General features: G+C 42.8%; 1 protein-coding gene across 1 annotated transcript in view; it reads left to right on the forward strand.

Moving 5' to 3' along the window:
• Positions 1–25,893, forward strand: part of LOC109908777 (plexin domain-containing protein 2-like) — a 171,908-nt gene that overhangs the window by 85,329 nt on the left and 60,686 nt on the right. Inside the window, exons 5-7 of the mRNA XM_020507469.2 lie at positions 3,829–3,951; positions 19,084–19,202; positions 20,543–20,642. Coding sequence (XP_020363058.1) covers positions 3,829–3,951; positions 19,084–19,202; positions 20,543–20,642 — 342 coding nt within the window. The remainder of the gene's footprint in view (positions 1–3,828; positions 3,952–19,083; positions 19,203–20,542; positions 20,643–25,893) is intronic.

Genomic DNA, 25,893 nt, shown 5'->3' on the forward strand with positions numbered 1-25,893 from the left:
CTGTTCGCAATAGATTGTTAGAAAAGTCTCTCTCATTTACCCAGAGAAGCAGGCACAGAGCCAAAAGTCTCCTAACAGCTTTACAGCATTTAACATAGAGGCGTGTGTGTGTGTGTGCGTGAAAGTGTGCATGTTTGTGTGTGTCCCTGATGGTCATTGTGTGGTTATGATGCAGGCCTGCACTGTACTTCATAGTCTGGGCCCCTATGTGCTGTTTCTAGATAGAAATAAAGAAAAGAGAGAAAGATGGGGGAAACAAGGTGTGGCATGGAAAAGGAAAGTTAGATAAGGTACATATTTGGGCTGCTGTTGTGTAAACACTAGAGCTGATGGAATGCAACGATTGAGTCGGAGTTAAATCATTTGGTGTCAAACTCCCCCAGTGTGTTGTGTGAGAGAGAGAGGGAGAGAAAGAGAAAGAGAGAGAAAGCAATCATTCAAGAGCAGTTAGATGAAAGGATAAGGCTAGGTAGACTACTATATCCCCCCTCCCCTCTCAATCTCCTCTCTCTCCTTTCCTTGAATGTCTGGCTCTCTCTCTCTCACCCACCCTCATCCATGTTTACCTAGTAGTCCCACAGGTATGCCAACTGGAGACAAACACAGGCCAGGTAGACTCAACTTCCCCTCCTCCTACTCCTCCTCCCCTTCTTCTCCTCCTTCAATACCTCTCATCCTCCCCTCCTCCATGACCAGATAGACTCAACTCCTCCTCCTCCTCACCTCATCCACCTCCTATCATCCCCTCCTCCATGGCCAGGTAGACTCAACCCCCCCCCCCCACCCCCCTGCTCCTCTCCTACTTCTATCCTCCTGTTCTCCCATATCTCCCCAGTTCTGAGTTCTGCTGACTGCACTGGTGGGGGCACACAGATATACACACACCCACTGTACTGAGTGGGGTCTACACTTGAATGTGAGGTCCTTAAGAACAGAATTGATTCCTCACTGGGAGGGACTGTGCTCTTGGCCTTTCTCGTGATGTATTTTTTATTTTTTTACAGCCGTTGTTGAAGACACATGATGACACAAAGTGGCGGTGAAATGACTGCAGCTACGTGTGACCTTTTAAGAATGCTTTTTTTAGCTATCTTTCTCTGTGGTTTTTACTGTCAAAGTTTCAGTCTCAAATCGCTGTTAGGGAAGATGAGGACATGCAGCCATTTTGATTTATTTAATGCATCTTCACAGCAGCTGACTTTGCTATACCTCTCTGTCGCAGAATTTAATTTTTTGTTTGTTTCTGGCATCATCAATGTTAATGTACCCCTCTATGTAAAGAATATTTCCTTAAGATGAATAGCCAGGACTTTTTGTTTCACAGGGGTACATTAATAACAATGGCAACTGGCTGATAAGCAGTAAATTATGCAGGTCTACTTTGTGTTGATTGAGTATGGTGTGCTCAGCAGACATACTGTATATATTTATCGTTAATGCTGTTTGTAAGGACACATAAATTGCATAATTGGCATATACATTACTCTTACTGAATTTCCACGTGGGTGAGGTTGTTGGAAATGTAATCAAGGCCTATTGGATGATAACTTGCTTTTAACTAGGACAGAGGAATTTATAACTGACTTAACATGGGTACAGCAAATCCCCTTATTATATGGGAAAAGTTTAAATGTGGCTTTAGAGGAAATCATGTATCATGTAGTAGCTAAATAAGTTTTAAACACATTTTGTAACCGTTAATTACCTAAGCAAGTCAGTGAAGAACAAATTCTTATTTACAATGATAGTCTACCCCATCCAAACCAGGACAACACTGGGCCAATTGTGCACCACCCTATGGGACTCCCAATCACAGCCAGATGTAATGGATTCGAACCAGGGACGTGGTGACACCTCTAGCACTGAGATGCAGTGCCTTAGACCACTGCGCCACTCGGGAACCCTGGTTAAGATATTTGAGATCCTTCAAAGTAGCCACTCTTTACCTTGATTACAGCTTTGCAAACTCTTGGCATTCTCTCAACCAGCTTCACCTGGAATGCATTTCAATTAACAGGTGTGCCTTGTTAAATTAATTTGTGGAATTTCTATACTTAATGTGTATGAGCCAATCAGTTGTGTTGTGACAAGGTAGGGATGGTATACAGAAGATAGCCCTATTTTGTAAAAGACGAAGTTCATATTATAACAAGACCAGCTCAAAAAGCAAAGAGAAACCACAGTCCGTCTTTACTTTAAAGGTCAGTCAATACGGAAAATGTCAAGAACTTTTAAAGTTTCTTCAAGTGCAGTTGCAAAAACCATCAAGCACTATGATGAAACTGGCTCTCATGAGGACCGCCACAGGAAAGGAAGACCCCAATCACCTCTGCTGCAGAGGATAAGTTCATTAGAATTACCATCCTCAGAAATTGCAGCCCAAATAAATTCTTCAGAGTTTAAGTAACAGACATATCTTAACATCAACTGTTCAGAGGAGTTGAATCAGGCCTTCGTGGTCGAATTACTGCAAAGTCACATCTACTGTACTAAAGGACACCAATAAGAAGAAGATACTTACTTGTGCCAAGAAACATGCCTAATGGGCATTAGACTGGTGGAAGTCTGTCCTTTTGTCTGATGAGTCCAAATTTTAGATTTTTGGTTCCAACCACTGTGTCTTTGTGAGACGCAGAGTAGGTGAACGGATGATCTCCGCATTTGTGGTTCCAACCGTGAAGCATGGAGGAGGAGGCGTGATGGTGTGGGGGTGTTTTGCTGGTGAAACTGTCTGTGATTTATTTAGAATTCAATGCACAATTTACCAGCATGTCTACCACAGCAATCTGCAGCGATCCATCCTATCTGGTTTGCGCTTAGTGGGACTATCATTTGTTTTTCAACAGAACAATGACTCAACACACCTCTAGGCTGTTTAAGGGCTGTTTGACAAAGAAGGAAGAGTGACGAAGTGCTGCATCAGATGACCTAGCCTCCACAATCTCCATCAACCCAATTTAAAAAATAGATATATATTTCACCTTTATTTAACCAGTAGGCCAGTTGAGAACAAGTTCTAATTTACAACTGTGACCTGGCCAGGATAAAGCAAAGCAGAGCGACACAAACAACAACACAGACTTACACATGGAATAAACAAACGTACAGTCAATAACACGATAGAAAAAAAGAAAAACAAATTGAGACAGTTTGGGAGTTGGACCGCAGAGTGAAGAAAAAGAAGACAATAAGTGATATGATGATACTGTAACCTGATGATTCATGTTTTCTTTTAAATCCATAACTTGGATCCCTCCACAGCCTCATAGAGGATCTAGATATTTTTTCTAACCTCTAGATTACAACCAAATTAAGATAAGTGTACTATATTCCGTATTGGATCACTGAAATATACAACTTAAAATGGGCCACACACGCGCACACAGTCGTGAAGAATGCGCAACAGTGCCTCTTCTCCCTCAGGAGGTTGAAAAGATTTTGCAAGGGACTTCAAACATTTTGCTTATATTTGTCCTTTTTCACATGTGAATTGGAAATGTGTTTTTGGCATATCCCCACTCTCCCTGAGACACCCGTGGAGAGTGGGACCACATCCAGACTCTGCCATTATCCACAGCGAACCCTGGAGCAATTAGGGTTATATGCCTTGCTCAGTTCGAAACTGGTGACCTTTTGGTTACTGGGCCAACGCTCTAACCGTGAGAGTAATTGTTAGTGTTTGTACTGTATGTGCGTGTGTGTGTGTATGGTTTGAGTGTCAGACAGAGAAGGAAGCTTAGCCTGGGAACATGACATGGACATGCGGATTGTTGTGGCGCCTATTGTATTTAATGAGTAATATCTGCTGTATGTTTCCCCCTCACTCAGGGTTCATCTACACAGGGGACGTGGTCCACAGAATGCTGACGGCCACCCAGTACATCGCCCCTCTCATGGCCAACTTTGACCCTAGTGTCTCCAGGAACTCAACCGTCATCTACTTCGACAACGGTACATTTTTATTTGATTTATTTGACCTTTATTTAACTAGGCAGTTAAGAACAAATTCTTATTTACAATGAGGGCCTAGGAACAGTGGGTTAACTGCCTGTTCAGGGGCAGAACGACAGATTTGTACCATGTCAGCTCGGGGACTTGAACTTGCAACCTTTCGGCTGCTAGTCCAACGCTCTAACCACTAGGCTACCCTGCCGCCCCACATGGCATTCAATGTCTTTTCTGTCTTTCTTCATATTGTAGCAACCAAAAAAACATATTCAAATCAAGAGCCCTTTGAGACTTGGTCAAAAGAAGTCCACTATTTAGGGAATAGGGTGCCGTTACACTCAAACAAATGCCGCGTTAAAAACAACCCAATATGGGTAAATATTGGACAGAACACATGTTGGGTTATTTTAATCCAGCCAGTTAGGTCACTAAATTGGGTTGTTGGGTTATTAATTCTGGCTTATTGAGCAATGACCCACCGGGTAAGAATAGAAGACTGGAAGCGTGGCTTAGTAGGGGCATGGCTAGTTATTTTTGGCCACCTGTAAGCGCAAATGTTTTTCCGGTTCATGTTCTGTTGTATTATTATCGCATGTTAAGGTTGAGCACAGACACTTGTGTAGATTTTATGATGCTTACACAAGTGTGTAAGCATCATAAAAGCCATATCCTAATGTTGCAAGAGTCACCACTTTGTTATAATGCTTAAATAATGTTATAAAATGTACATTGAAATATGTCATGTGCAAAAATATAGAAGGACATTGGAATTTGCAGTGTGCAAACTTAACATGATGAACAACAATGACATTTACTCTCACAGGTGGCCAAAAATAACCATCTTAAAGCCATGCCCTCAATAGGCCAATGCGTCCTGAAAATAAACAGATTTTTCAAACGTGGCTTAATTTAACCATGCTGGTTTTCATGCTGGGTTGACCCAGCAGCTGGGTCTTTTTTAATGTAATACATATGTTATTTTCACGAGGCAAGGCCTATTAGGGGTGTGGCTTTCATATACTTCAGTGCCCAACCTTAATATGTGAAAACAATACAAGGCCGTGTCTAGACTTGACAGTTCATGCAGATTTTGTATCATGGAATTCCGAACACATCATGCATCTACAGTTGAAGTTGGAAGTTTACATACACTTAGGTTGGAGTCATTAAAACTCGTTTTCAACCACTCCACACATTTCTTGTTAACAAACTATTGTTTTGGCAAGTCGGTTAGGACATCAACTTTGTGCTTGACACAAGTAATTTTTCCAACAATTGTTTACAGACAGAATATTTCTCTTATCACAATTCTAGTGGGTCAGAAGTTAAAAATACACTAAATTGACTCTGCCTTTAAACAGCTTGGAAAATTCCAGAAAATGATGGCTTTAGAAGCTTCTGATAGGCTAATTGACATAATTTGAGTCAATTGGAGGTGTACCTGTGGATGTATTTCAAGGCCTACCTTCAAACTCAGTGCCTCTTTGCTTGACATCATGGGAAAATCAGCCAAAAATGGTAGACCTCCACAAGTCTGGTTCATCCTTGGGAGCAATTTCCAAATGCCTGAAGGTACCACGTTCATCTGTACAAACAATAGTACGCAAGTACAAACACCATTGGACCACGCATCCGTCATACCGCTCAGGAAGGAGACTCGTTCTGTCTTCTAGAGATGAATGTACTTTGGTGCGAAAAGTACAAATCAATCCCAGAACAACAGCAAAGGAACTTGTGAAGATGCTGGAGTGAACAGGTTCAAAAGTATCTATATCCACAGTAAAACGAGTCCAATATCGACATAACCTGAAAGGCCGCTCAGCAAGGAAGAAGAAACTGCAAAAAAAAAAGCCAGACTACGGTTTGCAACTGCACATGGGGACAAAGATTGTACTTTTTGGAGAAATGTCCACTGGTCTGATGAAACAAAAATATAACTATTTGGCCATAATGACCATCATTATGTTTGGAGGATAAAGTGGAAGGATTGCAAGCCAAAGAACACCATCCCAACTGTGAAGCACGGGGGTGGCAGCATCATGTTGTGGGGGTGCTTTGCTGCAGGAGGGACTGGTGCACTCCACAAAATAGATGGCATCATAAGGTGGGACAATTATGTGGATATATTGAATCAACATCTCAAGACATCAATCAGGAAGTTAAAGCTTGGTCGCAAATGGATCTTCCAAATGGACAATGAACCCAAGCATACTTCCAAAGTTGTGGCAAAATGGCTTAAGGACAACAAAGTCAAGGTATTGGAGTGGCCATCACAAAGCCCTGACCTCAATCCTATAGAACATTTGTGGGCTGAACTGAAAAAGTGTGCACGAGCAAGGAGGCCTACAAACCTAACTCATTTACACCATTTCTGTCAGCAAGAATGGGCCAAAATTCACTCAACTTATTGTGGAAATGTTGTGGAAGGCTACCCGAAATGTTTGACCCAAATTAAATAATTTAAAGGCAATGCTACCAAATACTAATTGAGTGTATGTAAACTTCTGACCCACTGGGAATGTGATGTAAGAAATAAAAGCTTAAATAAATCATTCTCTTTACTATTATTCTTAAAATAACGTGGTTATCCTAACTAACCTAAAACAGGGAATATTTACTGGGATTAAATGTCAGGAATTGTGAAAAACTGAGCTTAAATGTATTTGGCTAAGGTGTATGCAAACTTCCGTCTTCAACTGTACATGGCGGCAGGTAGCCGCGTAAGAGCTTTGGGCCAGTAACCAAAAGATTGCTGCATCAAATCCTCGAGCTGACAATAATCGTTCTCTCCCTGAGTAAGGCAGTTAAACCACTGTTCCCTGGGCACTGATGACATGGCTGTTGATTAAGGCAGCCCCCCACACCTCTCTGACCCGACCCGGACCAGGATCGTGGTGTTACCCTGTGAGGTCCGTACCCCCCCAGCTCAATGTTATCGGAGCAGTGGTGCTGGGGAGCAGGTTAGCCAGCAGGTTATCCAGCCGAATGGACAGATCCACCAGCTGGTCAAATGTGAGGGTGGTGTCTCTGCATGCCAACTCCCGATGAACGTCCTCGCGCAAACTGCAGCGATAGTGGTCGATCAGGGCCCCGTCGTTCCATCCAGCGCTGGCGGCCAGGGTCCGAAAGTCAAACGCGAACTCCTGGGCGCTCCTCGTCCCCTGCCTCAGGTGGAAGAGACTCTCTACCCTCGGGCGTGCGGTTGAAGATGGCCCGGAAGCGGCGGATGAAATCCTCGAAGTGGTCCAGCACCATATCTCCATCTCCCCACACAGCGTTGGCCCACTCCAGAGCTTTCCCCGAAAGGCACGAGACGAGGGCGGACACCCTCTCACGGCCCGAGGGAGCCGGGTAAACGGTCGCCAGGTATAAATCCAGCTGCAGCAGGAAACCCTGGCAGAGTGCGGCCGTCCCATCGTACTCCCTGGGAAGTGCGAGACGAATCCCACTGGAACCAGGTGCGGAGGGGGTGAGTAGTGGAGACCCCTGTTGTGCTGGTGGGGGCGCTGGAGGGACTCCCTGTCTCTCCCTGCGGTCCATCGTCTGGACGACCCGGTCGATGCGGTCCATGGCGGCGCCGAGATGTGAAGCAGCTCCTCGACTCCGCTACCAGGGGTACCTGCTCCTGCTGACTCCATAATTCGGGTGTGGAATTCTGTAAAGGAGTGCGTAACTGGCGGCAGGGAAGTCAGGCGCAGGAGAACAGAAATGCGTAGCAAACGGAGCCCTTTATTGACGCGAACAAAGAACACACGGGTTAGAAAACTAAACACACACTGTTTACAATAACCCAGCGCAAACCAGCCTGGAGTACACATACATTTACACATAACAATTCCACACACAGACATGGGGGGAAACAGAGGATTATATGCAAGATGAGTAATGAGGGAATGCAAACCAGGTGTGCGGGAAAACAAGACAAAACAAATGGAAAATGAAAGATGGATCGGCGATGGCTAGAAGACAGGTGACGTCAACCGCCGAACGCCGCCCGAATAAGGAGAGGGACCGACCTCGGCAGACGTTGTGACACCACTATGCAACTTTTGTGTGTCTCCACCTGTCTTTTCTATGCGATCTTTGTATTCTGAAAGCAGAAGTGTAGAGACAGCCAGACAGAACAGATGAAATATAATGACATTTACTCTCACGTGACCAAAAATAACTATCCCATACTAAGCCACGCCTCCAGTCTTCAATGAAAACAACCCAATTGGCTGGGTCAAAATAACCCAACATGTGTTCTGTCCATTATATACCCAGCACGGGGTTGTTTTTAACCCAGCATTTTTTTTATAGAGGGACACAGACACTGATAGGGAATAGGTTGCCATTTAATTGGGATGAATGACAGTAGAGGCCTAATCCTGATTTTACTTATGCAGGAAATTAAAAGTTAGGCATGTGATATATTAGAAATTGTGTAAAAGAATTTGTCAATTTAAATGGTCATATAATTATAAATACAGTTTTTACAGGTTTACAACCAATTTTCTGTATAATCTAACATATATGTTAACAGACCATGAATGTAAAAATTATTGAAAGCTGTGAATGCTATTATATGAAACAAAATTTCATTGTGCTCCCAAAATATATGTGTCTGCTCCTAAATTGTTCAAAAGGGTGAAGGTTCTACTGTATGTGGAGCCATCACTGGAGCTCTTCAATGGTTCTTTACAGTTCACAAAATGTAGAATATTTTTGGGGCGTGGTTTGCGCACAAACCTTTGTCATTCCAATGTATCTAATGTGTTGTGTTATGCCACTATATATCTTACAGTATCTTACAGTATCTGACTATGGCCAGTGAAAGTGTCTTGTGAAAGACTTACGCATGGCCTTGTCAACTGAGAACGGTTGACTGAAGCAGTCAGTAGTTCTCAATTCTCAGGGACCCCCAGATGTTCCAGAGATAGCTCACTTGATTAAATGTGCCAGTTAACACAATAATAACACCTTTGAGCAATATAATATGTCTGACCAGAATCAAAAACCCTGTATGGTTCTTCAGAAAGATCTACAAAGAACCTTTCAGATTGAGAAAGGTTCCTTTATAGAACCTTCTCCATAAAGGATATATAAAGAACCATAAAATTGTTCTACATAACTGTACATATCACGATAAACCTTAAACCCAGACCAAAGAGCCCAAACTCCCACCGACCTCAGAACACCATTTTTAAATGTGTGTTATGTACTTGTTATTCTCTGAAGAGAAGCATATTTTCCTTCACTTCACAAAGTTTTTTTCCCGGGTTTCCGTGCCAAAAATGTTTGTTACCTTTTTGGGCCTTAACCAGTTGGCATCCCTGACCTCAGCCTCACTGCCTCACATGTACATCCAATTAAAACTTGATTCAACTATGTTAAATTTATCCCTCCATAGCGACTGCCTAGTTGCATCTGAAATGACACCCTATTCCCTATAAAGTGTGTTGCTTTTGACCTGCTTTTTTTCCCTTCATGTTCACTACACAGGGAATAGGGTGCCATTTGGGACGCTCCACAACTTGGAGGAGGGAAAGTCTGCCTCTCTCACTTTAATAACTATTTATCAAGGTGCCGGCAAGAACCTTTTGGGTTGCCACACCGGCGGAACCTTTCAAGTTCTGAAAAGGGTCTTTGAGGAACCCCTGTGTAAAGGTTCAAACCTGAAACTATTTGTGATGGGAGGGGTTACATTTTTGACCTTTTTAATAATATATTGTAAAGGTGGCAGCCTATCAGATTGGAGGCTTGGCTTTCAGATAGTTATTTTTCAAATCAAAATTTATTGGTCACATACACATGATTAGCAAATACGAGTGTAGCGAAATGCTTGTGCTTCTAATTCCGACCATGCAGTAATATCTAACAAGTAATCTAACAATTTCACAACAACTACCTTATATACACAAGTGTAAAGGAATGGATAAGATTATATGTACATAAAAATATATGGGTGAGCGATGGCCGAATGGCATAGGGATGATGCAGTAGATGGTACAGTATATACTGTACATATGAGATGAGTAATGTAGGGTATGAAAACATTATATAAAGTGGCATTGTTTAAAGTGACGAGTGATACATTTATTACATCCAATTTAATTATTAAAGTGGCTAGAGATTTGAGTCAGTATGTTGGCAGCAGCCACTCATTGTTATTGATGGCTGTTTAACAGTCTGATGGCCTTGAGATAGAAGCTGTTTTTCAGTCTCTCGGTCCCAGCTTTGATGCACCTGTACTGACCTCGCCTTCTGGATGATAGTGGGATGAAGGCAGTGGCTCAGGCGGTTGTTGTCCTTGATGATCTTTATGGCCTTCCTGTCGCATCAGGTGGTGTAGGTGTCCTGGAGGGCAGGAGTTTGCATGGCCAGTTGACAACTAAAGAATAGCCACCCCAGTCTCCACTACTTTCCCTCCTCCCATCTTCCTATACCTCTATCTCTATACTGCTTGATTTGCCCCTCAAATGCTCCCTCTCTCCCTCCCTGCCTCCCCATCCAAAACATAGTCAAAGGAGAGTAGCGTTGCATTCCCAGACCCCTGTACACAGCCAGGAGCCATTCTCTTTTTTTGTATAATATGTTTATTATCTTCCAATATAAAAAAAGACAGCAATACAATCATTGACATTCATTGTACTGTTGAATGGGATGGCCAATTTAGAGGACAAAACAAATCTTAACTCACACATACACAAAATAAAACAAAATACTATTAGGTGGTACATGTATAAGAAGACGACATATAGTCATTACAAGCAGTGTAGTTAAGCCTAAAATAAATATTGAGTGGAGTACAGCTGTACCAAACAGAGCGATCAATGGGTCTGGGGCTATATCTTTATCAAATCAAATTGTATTTGTCACATACACATAGTTAGCAGATGTTAATGCGAGTGTAGCGAAATGCTTGTGCTTCTAGTTCCGACAATGCAGTAATAACCAACGAGTAATCTAACAATTCTAACAATTCCAAAACTACTACCTTATACACACAAGTGTAAAGGGATAAAGAATATGTACATAAAGATATATGAATGAGTGATGGTACAGAGCGGCATAGGCAAGATGCAGTAGATGGTATCGAGTACAGTATATACATATGAGATGAGTATGTAAACAAAGTGGCATAGTTTAAAGTGGCTAGTGATACATGTATTACATAAAGATGCAGTAGATGATATAGAGTACAGTATATACGTATACATATGAGATAAATAATGTAGGGTATGTAAACATTATATTAAGTAGCATTGTTTAAAGTGGCTAGTGATATATTTTACATAAATTCCCATCAATCCCCATTATTAAAGTGGCTGGAGTTGAGTCAGTGTGTTGGCAGCAGCCACTCAATGTTAGTGGTGGCTTTTTAACAGTCTGATGGCCTTGAGATAGAAGCTGCTTTTCAGTCTCTCGGTCCCAGCTTTGATGCACCTGTACTGACCTCGCCTTCTGGATGATAGCGGGGTGAACAGGCAGTGGCTCGGGTGGTTGCTGTCCTTGATGATCTTTATGGCCTTCCTGTGACATTGGGTGGTGTAGGGGTACTGGGGGGCAGGTAGTTTGCCCCCGGTGATGCGTTGTGCAGACCTCACTACCCTCTGGAGAGCCTTACGGTTGTGGGCGGAGCAGTTGCCGTACCAGGCGGTGATACAGCCCGACAGGATGCTCTCGATTGTGCATCTGTAGAAATTGGTGAGTGCTTTTGGTGACAAGCCAAATTTCTTCAGCCTCCTGAGGTTGAAGAGGCGCTGCTGCGCCTTCTTCACGATGCTGTCTGTGTGGGTGGACCAATTCAGTTTGTCTGTGATGTGTACGCCGAGGAACTTAAAACTTACTACCCTCTCCACTACTGTTCCATCGATGTGGATAGTGGGGTGTTCCCCCTGCTGTTTCCTGAAGTCCACAATCATCTCCTTAGTTTTGTTGACGTTGAGTGTGAGGTTATTTTCCTGACACCACACTCCGAGGGCCCTCACCTCCTCCCTGTAGGCTGTCTCGTCGTTGTTGGTAATCAAGCCTACCACTGTTGTATCGTCTGCAAATTTGATGATTGAGTTGGAGGCGTGCGTGGCCACGCAGTCGTGGGTGAACTGGGAGTACAGGAGAGGGCTCAGAACGCACCCTTGTGGGGCCCCATGTTGTTACCTACCCTCACCACCTGGGGGCGGCCCATCAGGAAGTCCAGTACCCAGTTGCACAGGGCGGGGTCGAGACCCAGGGTTTTGAGCTGGATGACGAGTTTGGAGGGTACTATGGTGTTAAATGCTGAGCTGTAGTCGATGAACAGCATTCTCACATAGGTATTCCTCTTGTCCAGATGGGTTAGGGCAGTGTGCAGTGTGGTTGAGATTGCATCGTCTGTGGACCTATTTGGGCGGTAAGCAATTTGGAGTGGGTCTAGGGTGTCAGGTAGGGTGGAGGTGATATGGTCCTTGACTAGTCTCTCAAAGCACTTCATGATGATGGAATTGAGTGCTACGGGGCGGTAGACATTTAGCTCAGTTACCTTAGCTTTCTTGGGAACAGGAACAATGGTGGCCCTCTTGAAGCATGTGGGAACAGTAGACTGGGATAGGGATTGATTGAATATGTCCGTAAACACACCAGCCAGCTGGTCTGCGCATGCTCTGAGGGCGTGGCTGGGGATGTCGTCTGGGCCTGCAGCCTTGCGAGGGTTAACACGTTTAAATGTTTTCCTCACCTCGGCTGCAGTGAAGGAGAGTCTGCATGTTTTGGTTGGGGGCGTGTCAGTAGCACTGTATTGTCCTCAAAGCGTCTGTATTGTCCTCAAAGTGTCTGCCTGGGAGCAAGACATCCTGGTCCGTGACTGGGCTGGTTTTCTTTTTGTAATCCGTGATTGACTGTAGACCCTGCCACATACCTCTTGTGTCTGAGCCATTGAATTCCGATTCTACTTTGTCTCTACACTAACGCTTAGCTTGTTTGATTGCCTTGCGGAGGGAATAGCTACACTGTTTGTATTCGGTCATGTTTCCGGTCACCACAGTGACAGTGGTTCGCGCTTTCAGTTTCACGCGAATGCTGCCATCAATCCACGGTTTCTGGTTTGGGAATGTTTTAATTGTTGCTATGGGAACGACATCTTCAACGGACGTTCTAATGAACTCGCTCACCGAATCAGCGTATTCGTCAATGTTGTTGTCTGACGCAATACGAAACATATCCCAGTCCACGTGATGGAAGCAGTCTTGGAGCGTGGAATCAGATTGGTCGGACCAGCGTTGAACAAACCTCAGTGCGGGAGCTTCTTTAGCTTCTGTCTGTAGGCAGGGAGCAACAAAATGGAGTCGTGGTCAGCTTTTCCGAAAGGAGAGCGGGGGAGGTCCTTATATGCATCGCGGAAGTTAGAATAGCAATGATCCAAGGTTTTGCCAGCCCTGGTTGCGCAATCCATATGCTGATACAATTTAGGGAGTCTTGTTTTCAGATTAGCCTAAAGGCATTAGATAAGTAACCAAATATGAGAGCCCAGTAAGCATGTAACTTAGGTCCAAAATAAGTGGGTCAACATCCCCTCATCCTGCTTGCACCTCTCACACAGTGGTGAGGTGTCCGGGAATATTTTATGCAGTTTTACTTTTGAGTAATGTACGGTGTAAACTGTGTATCACCTTAAACTGTACAAGGTTGTGTCTGGCATTCACTGAACTGTGGTTTATATTCCTGAGAGCTTCCACCCAGTCCTCATCTGAGATTTCTGAACCAAGTTCTTGTTCACAAGCCCTTATTAATACTCACCCCTTTGAATGGGGTTTGACAAGGATCAGGCTATTTGGCTTACCGCCACACTGTGGGATATGTGTCCTTAAGAAATTCCTGATTTGGAGGTATCTGAAAAATGTGTTGTTGGCATGTTAAACTTATCCTGTAATTGTTGAAATGAAGCTAACTGACTATCAACGTATAAATTAACAATTGTTGTGGGCCCCTTCTCCCTCCACTGTGAAAATGCCATATCATCCAATGCAGGGTGGAAAGCATGATTCATGCAAATCGGGCTGTCAATGTATACAGTTAAGAAAATAACTAATCTGTTTCCTGATCCTAAGAGTATGACAAATGACTGGATTAGAGTCATAAGTGTCTTTTTTCACTTATGATGGACTATTAACGAGTGCAGGGAGTGAGGAACGTTGACAGGAGGCCTGCTCAATCAAAAGCCATGAAGGCATATCCTTCTGTCGCATCCAGGGTAAACTTTCCTTCCAGAAAGACACAATGTTCAGATTAGCAGCCCAATAATACAGTTTGAAGTGAGGAAGGCCAAAGCCCCCCTCTATCTTGTACTTGCATAAATGGTTCTTTGAAATTCTGGCTGCCTTGTTATCCCATAATAATGGAATTACTATTGAATCCAGTTTCTTAAAATAGCTATGTGGTATGAAATTGGGTAGACATTGGAAGAGGTAAAGAAACCTGGGTAGGGACAAACATTTTAATAGCGTTTATACGACCCACCAAAAAGATTGGTGACTTTTCCAAAAATGTACATTTTGTTAAAGCTGTTTCATTTTTAAGTCACAATTTGCTTTCAATAGCTTATCAAGGTCTCTTGTCATTACAATATCAAGGCTTGTGAACTTGTCCATCACCATTCTAAATGGGGTAGATTGCAGAAATTACACATCCACAGGCCGTGATATCGGCATCATTTCGCTTTTTTTGCCAGTTTACTTGTAGCCAGAGAAGGAGCCGAATGTATTTATCAAGTTAAGTAAGGGGGGAGTAGACATTTTAGGCTGGGATAAAAACAAAACAACATCGTCTGCAAATAGGGACATTTTGTGCTGCGTGTCTTTTTTAACAGAAGCTATATCGGCACATGCACGAATGTGAGTAGCAAGGGGTTCCATGGCTATAGCGAAGAGAGCAGGCGAAATAGGGCACCCCTGTCGGCAGCCCTTGAACAGGCGGAATGACTGCGACATTTCCTGATTGGTTACCACGGACGCCAGTGGGTGTGCAGAAATAATTCTTATCCAATTAATAAATTCCTTTCCAAACCCGAAATGCTCCAGAACCGACATCATATACTTCCACTCAATCTGATCTGTTCTCTGCGTCAAGAGCTATTACCACTGCCTCAACTTTATGATCATGATACATTACATTGAAAAGGCGTCTCAAATTGTAGTATATATGTCGGCCCGGGATAAAAACCTGTCTGGTCAGGGTATATGATGTGAGAAATATATTTTTTCAATCGGTTTGCCAATATCTTTGTCAACACCTTATTTTCTATGGGGAGTAACGACACGGGGCGATAAGACGACATCTCCATGGAATCTCTATCTTTTTTCAAGATCAGTGCTATTGTAGCCTCATACAGTGTTTGTGGGAGTTTGGCATTTTCTTTGGATTGTTTAAACATTCGCAACATAAGTGAAGCTAGACTGGCGCAGTACTTCTTATAGAATTCTATTACATTGGGCCCAGGGGCCTTGCAGTTTGGAAATTGTGCTATCGATGTGTTAATTTCCTCTAAAGTTATCCCAGCATTGAGTGCAGCAGCTGCTGTTTGTGGATCAGTGGCATCACATTTTGATTGGTATAGCTCTGAGTAAAACTAAGCAAAGCATTTATTAATATCCTGCGGATCTGTTACTATTTTACCCTTCTTTTTGTCTTTTATTCTGTGAATAGCTCTAGATGCCTGTACATGCCTTAGCTGTCTTGCTAATTATTTATGTGTTTTGTCACCAAGCTCAACATAACTTTGTTGCGTTCTAGCAAGGTGAGAGCCCACCTGTTTCAAAAGGATGATATTGTATTCATATTTCAACTTTGTGATCTTCTCAAGGACTGTATTCGAGGAATTCGTCCTAAAAATGTTCTCCTGTTCCCCTAACTCTCTTGCAATTTCTCCCAGCCTAGTATTGGTGCGTTTCTTCCTCTCTGATGTATAAGAAAGAATGTAACCTCTAATCACAGCCTTTAGAGATTCCCAAAGGGTGGAGTCGTCAACATCCCCCGCGTCGTTAGCTCAGAGGAAAAAGGCAATCTGTTCCTTCAAATACTGACAAAAAGTCTCATCTTTCAACAGGTATGCGTCTTAGCATCACGGGTCGCCGACCTGTAGACATAGTGTCGAGTTTCAGCACCATGGACAGAGGATAGTGGTCCGTAATTAGAATAGGGTGATAGGTAACCGACGCAGCTGCTGAAATTAGTTTGGAGTCCAACAAAAAAGTCAATTCTGGAATATGATTTATGAACTGACGAAAATAAAGAATAATCCCTATCTGAGTCAGTTTCCAAATATCAACAATGTTGTTTGTCATCAATGTATTTAGACAGACACTGGCATTTGATTGTTGAAGTGACCTTGATAGCTGTTTATCTAAAAAAGGATCTAACGTACAGTTAAAGTCATCTCCAACAATAAGAGTTGTATCCGAGATATTTGAAATGGCCTTAAATACCCTTTGAAAAAAGAATGGATCATCGAAGTTGGCTCCATATAAATTGACCAAGGTTATTGGTTTCGAATCCAGTAACAACAATAATACACCAACCATTAGGATCTGAAATCGAGGATAAGTAAACAAAAGGAGTGTTTTTCCTTATCAGGATTGCTACCCCTCTCGCTTCTGCATCAAAGGTAGACTGGTATGTCTGACCGATCCAGCCGACTCGTAGCTTGGCCTGAGCGGAGCGTTTAATATGAGTTTCTTGAAGAAGCACTATGTCAGCGTCCAGTGATTTAAGATGAGAAAAAATCTTAGCTCGTTTCACGACATGCCCTAAGCCATTACAGTTCCAGCTGACTATCTTTATTCCACCAGGTCTACTCTGTGCTCGGTCACGATGTGGCATTTCTTATTTTAGAGCAAATTGTTGCTGTCATACAAAGCCCAAAATGAAAAACGTCCCGCCTTGCAGGAGCTCGTCATGCCACCTGTATTAATAAATGTGAACATAAAACACAGACCCCATCCCATGACTTCCCCAAACGAAGCACTCCTTGACTAACACACAAACCTTAGGGTGTCTAGACATACAGCTTCAACTAACTCGTCATCTATAGATTCTCAGCATATAAACTAAATTAAATAACACTTAACTCTCACGTTAGGGAGTGAGTGACGCTAAAACATGATAGGCTATATAAGCCACAACATATCACCCATCATTATAAGATCAAATTTCTGATCTTCTGATCGAAAAGACAATTCAAACACATTCCTGGCCTGTATTTGGCCATTTAGCCATTTGACACAGTCGTTCTGTATCCTCAGCCAGGGAGCTTGCTTGACAAGTACAGATCGGCCTCTTTTGGGTTGTCAAACATATGTGTTGATCCCTCGACTGTCACCTTAAACTGGGCTGGGAAGAGGAATCCATATTGGATGTTGGCCGCTCTGCATTTGTTGCGTAACTCATCATACTTTTTCGTTGGTTCCTCACCTCCAAGGTAAAATCTGGGTAGAAAGACACCCTGGCTCTAGTTAAGGGGGAACTTTTGCCCAGCCAGCTTGAGGATGAGATCCCTGGTCTGGGGATAGTGCAGCAGTAACATGAATGGCCTTGGATGCGCGCCCTTGGCTGGCTTCGTTGCCTGTGATCTGTGTGCGCGGTCGATCAGGATGGTGTTCACTCGCGCGGTCGATCAAGATGGTGTTCACTCCCCAGCGATGTATCTGCTCCGAGACAAATTCAGTGGGTTTCCCTTTCTCAGTGTCCTCCTGGATCCCAAATATTTGGATGGTCTGGCGTCTTGAATACGACTCAAGCATTTCCAATCGGGCTTTCAGGGTTTTGTCGTCATTTTTGAACGTTGCGCACTGTTTCTCTGTTTCTTTGTCCTGTAGCCTGGCCTAGTGATCAACTGTTGTCTGCTCAACCTCATGCACCCTGCCCTTAGTTGCCTTCACAGTTTCAGTCAAATTCCCAGTACTCTTTGAGATATCAGCCAACCTTGTGTCCACCTTCTTGCTTAGTGAGTTTATGGCAGCCAGTAGGTTCTGTGGGAGCTAGCATCTTCAGCTAACTCCTCGTGTGTCAGCGATGTTAAAATTGGCTCGTTCAAATGATCTCATTCAAATGATCTTGTTTAGCGCCCCCTTTTTTGGTGCTTTTTCCCTTTGTCATATTGCCAGACAATGTTTGAAGTTATAGGTTGTGAGAGGTTAAGACAAATATAAATTTGTTTCAAAATAGAGCGGACCTCTAGCAATGCAAGTCTACTCCATAGCACGCTCTCTATAGTGCACTATATAGGAAATTTGGTTCCATTTTGGATGGAGTTACTGTAACAATCACAGACATGTCCCTGTCCTCTCTACATCCAGCATCCAGCCCCATGCCCTCGCCAGGCCATTGCGAATCCTGCAGCATCAGCCCCATGCAGAAGCCTTCTGGAGGCCAGATGTGGGTTATTATGGGGTTTCCTGTAGCATTAGACTCCGGTACTCCTAGCTGTCAGCAGAGAAACTAAATCTCCACTTTACTTTGGATGGAGAGAGGGGCTCTGGGTGTGTGAAGGAAAAATTGATTACTTGTGTTAACAAACCTTTATTGCTCTGGCTCCCGGCCAAATGACTGGCTGGTTGCACAGGAGAATGAAGACATCATTTTCACGTCCAAAGGCTCCCCGAAGTCCACACTAAATCAAAACAGCATAGAGATGAACGTGAGGCCTGCACTCCGGGGGTAGCTAGTACAGTACAGTGCCATGAGTTCCATGTGAGCTTCCACCTAATTCTTCAAAAATACTTTGAAGCAGCCTGTTATGTTGTAGGGAGTTTTGCTAAACTGGAACAGGTGAAACTGATCTCCCTGTAGAGTCTATGGTAACAGGGAAGACACACGTCGCAACTCATTTTGGCTACCCTGGGTGCCTCAATCAATGTCTGAAACTTAAGGAGCCTTCCCTGCCGTTGGTCTCCTTGATTTTTATCTAACAGATCTCTGTTGTTCTACGCGGTCTGGAATGGTTCTCAGTCTGGTTCTATATGGTCCAGTGTGGCGCTGTTTCGTTCTATCTATGTGGTTTTATGTGGCCCTGTGTAGTTTTATGTGGTTCTGTGAGGCCCCGTGTGGTTTTGTGTGGTTCAGTGTGGTTCTGTGTAGCCCTGTGTAGTTCTGTATGGTTGTGACCGTGTCCCTCTCTCTCAGGCACTGCTCTGGTGGTCCAGTGGGATCATGTCCACCTGCAAGACAACTACAACCTGGGTAGCTTCACCTTCCAGGCCACACTGCACAGCGACGGCAGGATTGTCTTCGCCTACAAAGAGGTCAGTCTCTCTCTCTCTCTCTGTTCCTCTCTAGGCTTTATTTACCACTCACTTTCTCTATTTGCTGCTCTTCTCCCTCTATCCATCTCTTTCTCACTCTCAGTGCTCATCTCTCCGTGTATCTCCCATAGGGGTGTAGGAGTGACATGGCGTCACACCTATCTCGTGAGAAGCAGGGAATTCTTCACACTCACCCTGCTCTATCTCTCTCTCTTCTCTCTCTCTCTCTCTGTCTCTTTCTGTTCCTCTTTCTTGGTCTCTCTATCTCTGTCTCTCCTTCCTCACCCTCACTTTCTCTTGGTGACAGAGCACTTATTTAATTCTCTCCTTGATTGAATTGATGAATAAAGCACCGTGCTCATCAACCTCTGTTTTCACTCAGGGCACGATGTGTCGCTACCGTGACTGACAATTTAATGGCCGTCGTTATTGACGCTCCCTCTGAAAATATGACTTCCTCTCCCCATTCTGCTTCCATATGTTTAATATGGTTAAAAACAGTCTAACTCGTGTCTCAAGTTTTGGATCACTGTAACATCGCTGCATGCGAGAGAGATGATGTTTACTAGATACTGTGACGGTGCCGATTTAAAATGTCAAAATGGGAAGAGGGAGAAAAAGGAACTGAGTGAAAGAGAGTTGGAATCAAGAGTGACTTCTCTGTCAGATAAATGTCTAAATGTGTTAGGCCGCAATTACGGAATCCATTAAATCCAATTATTACATATGTTATACATCTATCATAATCACAAGCCCCATAAAAGTTCTCTTTCAAAAGAGGTATTTTTTCAAATGTTTTTTTCTCTCTTCCATTTCAATCAGGGAGTACTTCTATTTAACTCCACTCTTCCACTCCACTTCTCCACCTCCATGTAAAGACAACCCTCACGGTGGCTTTTACTTCCCTTATTTATTTCACCTACTTTCACCACGCTATAAATGTCTCTCTCCTAGGATCTCAACATTCTCAAATTTGAGCCCGCCAGACTTATTTTGCAGACTTATTCATTTGCGCCTCCATTTTGATGGATTTCCTGGGAGATTAGTCAATTTTAACAAGCTCTTTGTTCCTTCCAGTAAATTAAGTCCCATTGTTTGTAGGATGCTTCACAAATGGCAACCTACTCCCTATATAGTGCACTACTTTTGACCAGAGCCTGTAGGGTGTAGGGAATAGTGCCATCTGGGACACATTTCCCACAACCCTCCATCAGCATCAGGAACTGTCAGGCCTCTGTCTGGTTAAGGTCTGTTTGGGTCCTACTCCCAGCGGGCTCAGTCAGATAGACAGGTCTGGTGGCTGGTGATGGATGTCCGTCTCCCTCCTCTCTCTCTTCCAGATTCCAATGGAGGTGGCCCAGATCAGCTCCGTCAATCACCCGGTGAAAGTGGGCCTCTCCGATGCCTTTGTGGTGGTCCACAGGATCCAGCAGATACCCAGTGAGTCACCATGATGCAGAGAGTGCACTGCGTCACTGCACACAGAGACGGACGGACGCACACACACACACACACCATGACGTCACTTTGGATTGGAGGGCAGGGTCATTGTATTGACTGGAATGGAAGGAATGGAACAGTACCTAACACATTAATTCCATTCCAGCGATTACTATGAGCCGTCCTCCCCTCTCCATCCTCTCATACACCATCACAAGCAAGTTAAACTTTTGGTGTTTTTCTCTTCTCAATGCTTCTCCCTTTTGGGGTTTAGTTCAAGCTTTCGCTGCGGCCTCTCCAACAAAGTTTCCACCTCACAGAAACGGTGTGAGTATGGGCACAGGTCCAGATTTGACTATTTGCATGAGGTTCCTTCCAATTCAGGCCAATTAAAGTTAATACAACGTAGAGCAAAGACGAGAAACTCTGAGTATTTTCAACCACAGCTAGACACCCTCAGGAGCTTTAATTTCAAGTCTGCCAAAATAATGAGTAGTCAAAAACGATGTATTCATTAGTTTAATTGCGTGTATTGATGATACGTTCATAGGACTTGGCATTTGAAGAATCTATTTGTTCCACTTAAAGTTTTATAGCTAGTTATTTATCCAATTACATTTTTTTTTTAAATGGACTTTGTCTGAAATTATTGAGTTGTGGGTAATAATTACCTTTACTCAAAAACCTTTAAGATTCCCTTTCAGAAAAACCACATGAACTTCACATGTGATCTGATGTGAAGTTAATATGATAACACGTGAGCACGTGAAAACATGATCTCATGTGAAATAAATTTGACAACATGGGGATATAAAATGTCAACACGTGTCACCATGAAACTACACGTGACATTTGACAACGTTTTCCACATGTAAAACTGCTAATTAAATGTTCAAATGTAAACTAAAAGGTCATTCCACATGTGAGAGTTCGATTGTCACATGTGAAAACATGTAACTTTTTTTTAAAGGGAAGAAATGAAATGGTACGACAGGTTTTATGGTACTGTTGGCGGTATGCTGTTCAGCTAAAATAGTGTAAACCTCTTTAATTAATAAAAGTGATTATAATTGACATGATCACTTAGTGCTGACTTTTACTTTGAAGTCCAAAGTGTAGTAATACAGGTGGAATCAGTTATTGACACAGACATGGTGGCTCAGCAAGAGATCGGAATGCTGTGAACCACGAGGTTGTGAGTTCACATTCAAGGGGAGGACATGTTGAGTAAGAATTACTGTATGAATAAACATACACAATGTCATCCTTTATGTAAAATATTTAGATTTAAAACTGTGTGACAACTTTTTGGTTTGCTGGGCAACACCTGTGAAAACTCGTGAAAAACATCCACACAACTTAATCGGAAATATCATCATGTGAAGTGTTTCAAAACCAGACGGTTTCACATAATTTCACGTGAAATAAAATGTTACATGTGCAAAACGTGGACATTTCTCTTGGGAAATCATGTGGTTTTTCACAAGGGTCACCCTATTCCCTATATAGCCTACTACTTTCTACCACAGCCATATGGGCACTACATAGGGAATAGGGTGCCGTTTGGAACATAGCCTCTGTGTTCAGGAAGAAAGGCTTTCAGTGTTGTTATAAGGGGGAATTCAAACCCGCTGCTCAGCTGCGCTGTGAGTGTTGATCTTCCGTGGTTGTTGATTCTCTCTACTTCTCTGAAGACTGTGGGAATAGGGTGCTCTTGTTACAGTAGCTACAGCAGCACTCCCATAACACTCCTGTAGACAGTATTGAGAGTTCTTAGGCCTCCAAAGGACTTATCTACCCTCTTTGATGCAGCCTCTGTTGCGCTCAGCTGGTGAAAACAGACACCTCGGGTTGCATCCCAAATTGACACCCTATAACTTATATAGTGCGCTACTGTTGTCCAGAGCCCAGTGCACTATGTAGGGAATAGGATGCAGCCCCTCAGCTCTCCTACTGCAGGTAGGGAGGAAGACAAAATGCCTATCTGGGGCAGGGAATGGAGGAGAGGATTGCAGGGATGAGTGTTAAACATGAAAGATGACACCCAGGGCGGTGTGTGTTCCGAACTCCCTCCGGAAGCCCTACTGTTGTAAACTGAAAGACTGCCTGCTTGAAACAATGTAACATGTTGAGTCAGCTTTCTCACAAACCTTTACTTGGATCACTTCTTTACTTATTTTTGGTTTAAGGGACATACTATACAGCCCAAAGAGTTGTACAATGCCCCCTCGGAAGTAAACTATTAGTTTAAGATCACAATTTCTGTATGAGAGGCCTCTCCTTTGGAAGAGATAATAATATACTGTAATATAATAATAATAACATCCTAGTTCATGAGAAGATGAAGGACCAGGAAATGGCTTAGAAACAAATGATTGGTTGTGAAGACTGACTGTCCTTGTTTGACAGTATCCATGCCTGGGGGAAAAAAAACATGGTTTGACACATTTGTATCATATATCTCATATACCTAGTGAATGGTGGCGAATGTGATAGGTATGGAGAGGAGAGGAGAGAGCAGGTTGACGGTCGGTGGGTGAGCATTTGTTATATCTCTGTCTGTCTGTCTTTCGAGAAAGGTCAGAATTAGCATCTTGGGGCTTCTGTCGGTCAAAAGGGCTGTTGCGTGTTTACACGTGTATTTGTTTGATTTACAACTGCACAGGACCAAGACAAAAAATCGAAACTGAAATTGAGATTTAATACTTTAAAGTATGGCTGGACAACATGATTTCAAAATACTAATTAATTTGGTTGGAGGCAATGCTTTGCATTTACTGTGTAATTTTTCTGACCTGTGGTAAGCTGCAGGTGCCTACAGGGTAAAAATATCCCTTCAACCTGTTTTGAAAACAAAAAACTGAACATTCTGCTCCATTGTAAAGTGCAAGGGTGCCAATATATTTGACCGCATCTGAAGCTACAGGTTTGTTTACACATTTTACAGTGCAGTGATGTGAGAAGAATCACAGCTGTACTGAATTTGATTGTTGTAACTGATAGATTCTTAAAGAGATGGACGGGATCTTAAGCACCTACAAATTCGTAACATATAATTTGAATTGCAGGAGACATAACATGGGCGCAACATATCATACGAAATGGATGACGTACACAATTGTGCACGGTTTTTGGATACCGGTTTTGACAAATGAGTGCTACTTTCAAAACTATTGGCTGTAATTGTACAAAACCTTTCTAGCATCACTTTAAAAGGGAAAAACTGTTAGAATCAGAGGACTCAATGTTTAGGGAGCAAGTGGGTAAAATTGACTGTGCTGGATAGTCCCATTAGACAGGTCAGAGTAAAGCAGAGATCTAGCCCTTGGTTTAATCATGAGATTCTAGAATCTATCCAAGCAAGGACTAAGGCCTTAAAGAAATGTAAGAATTCCAAGAGCAGCCTGATTTTCTCCTACATAAACATCACAGAAATGAAGCACATATCAGAATGGATGAAGTGAAGAGGGGTTACTTTGCTGATAAATCATTGAGAACCAAAATGACCCTAAAAAGCTTTGGAAATCATTCAAGGAACTAGATTGTAGTAGTACTACCAAAAACAAGCTAAACAGTATTGGACTGAACATCAGGGGGGAGATGATACTGTATATGAAAAAGCAGAGGTTGCCAATGAATTCAACTATTTTTGTACTACTGTTCTGGTTTCAGTTCTGGTTTGTATGGAAACGTCCAAGCCAAGAAATATTGTGGCCGAGTTAGGGGTTCAGCCAAACTTTTTTTTATTTTGCAAAGGTAGAAACAGCAAAAATAGCCAGTATGCTAGCAGAGTTTAAATGCTACAAAGCCACAGGCCTGGATACATAAACATAAACATATCGCTCTCTTGAACAAGGCACCTTTCCCAGGGACATGAAACAAGCTAAAGTTATACCTCTGTATAAGAAGGGGATAAAGTCAAAGATCAAAGTTAAGAATATGTCAACAAACAAAGTCTACTGTATGATTTTCAGTCGGGTTTTAGAAAAACATACTCCACTGATTCATGTCTACTTCACTTGACTGACTTCATCAGGAAAGAGATTGATGAGGGAAATCTGTGTGGAATGGTACTGCTTGACCTACAGAAGGCCTTTGATACAGTTAACCACTGTCTCCTAATCTCCAAACTGGAGGCACTGGGGTTAAGCAGTACCCCTCTAAGCTGGGTAAAGTCCTATTAGGGAGTAAGTAGTAGAGGTTAGTGGTTCACTGTCTCAGGCAAAATCAATGAGTTGTGGCATTCCGCAGAGGAGCGTGCTTGGGCCTCTATTGTTTTTACTATATATAAAACAATATGAAAGATGCTTTTTCTTGCCATCTTTTCCTTTATGCAGAGGACTCTACACTTCTGGTGACTAATAAAAGTAAAACTATGTTGGAGAGCATACTTAGCACAGAGCTGACTAACATTAGCAAATGGCTTGGAGATATTTTTATTTTACCTTTATTTAACTAGGCAAGTCAGTTAAGAACAAATTCTTATTTTCAATGACGGCCTAGGAACAGCAGGATTTGAACACTGCAACCTTTGCGGTTACTAGTCCAACACTCTAACCACTAGGCTACGCTGCCGCCCGAAAATAATAAGCCTGCACTTAGGTAAAACTGATTTTGGCTCCAAAGCTAAATTGTGTAGGTTCCTCTGAAATCAGACTGGAGCTCGGGAGTGAAGTGCTGACTACTAAAACCTCTGTTAGCTACCTGGGTTGCATCCTTGATGGAAGCTTGGGAGTTGTGAGCATGGCCACTGAAGTGCTAGGGAAGGCTAATGCCAGGTCTAAGTTTTTGGCTAGAAAATCCAAGCTGTTTGATAAGGACTCCATGAGATTGCTAGCCACTGCCCTCATTCAATGCCATTTTGACTACGCTAGGACATTTAAATATAAATACTTTTTTTTTGCCAGAGAATAACAAATGAGTTCCATGCAGGGGTGGGGATTGGGATATCACAGCAGGAACTCAGCTCAAAGTAGCCAGTAGACTCCTTTCAGAACAGGTGCATATATACTGAGATCATGTGACACTTCGATTGCAAACAGGTGGACTTTATTTAACTAATTATGTGACTTCTGAAGGTAATTGGTTGCACCAGATTTAGTTTAGGGGCTTCGTAACAAAGGGGGTGAATACATATGCACGCAGGACTTTTTTCTTCTTTAGAATGTTTTGAAACAAGTTTATTTTATTTTATTTCACTTCACCAATTTGGACTATTTTGTGTATTTCCATTACATTAAATCCAAATTAC

Source organism: Oncorhynchus kisutch, linkage group LG18 (assembly GCF_002021735.2).
Source record: "Oncorhynchus kisutch isolate 150728-3 linkage group LG18, Okis_V2, whole genome shotgun sequence".
In the NCBI taxonomy this organism is placed as follows: Eukaryota; Metazoa; Chordata; class Actinopteri; order Salmoniformes; family Salmonidae; genus Oncorhynchus; species Oncorhynchus kisutch.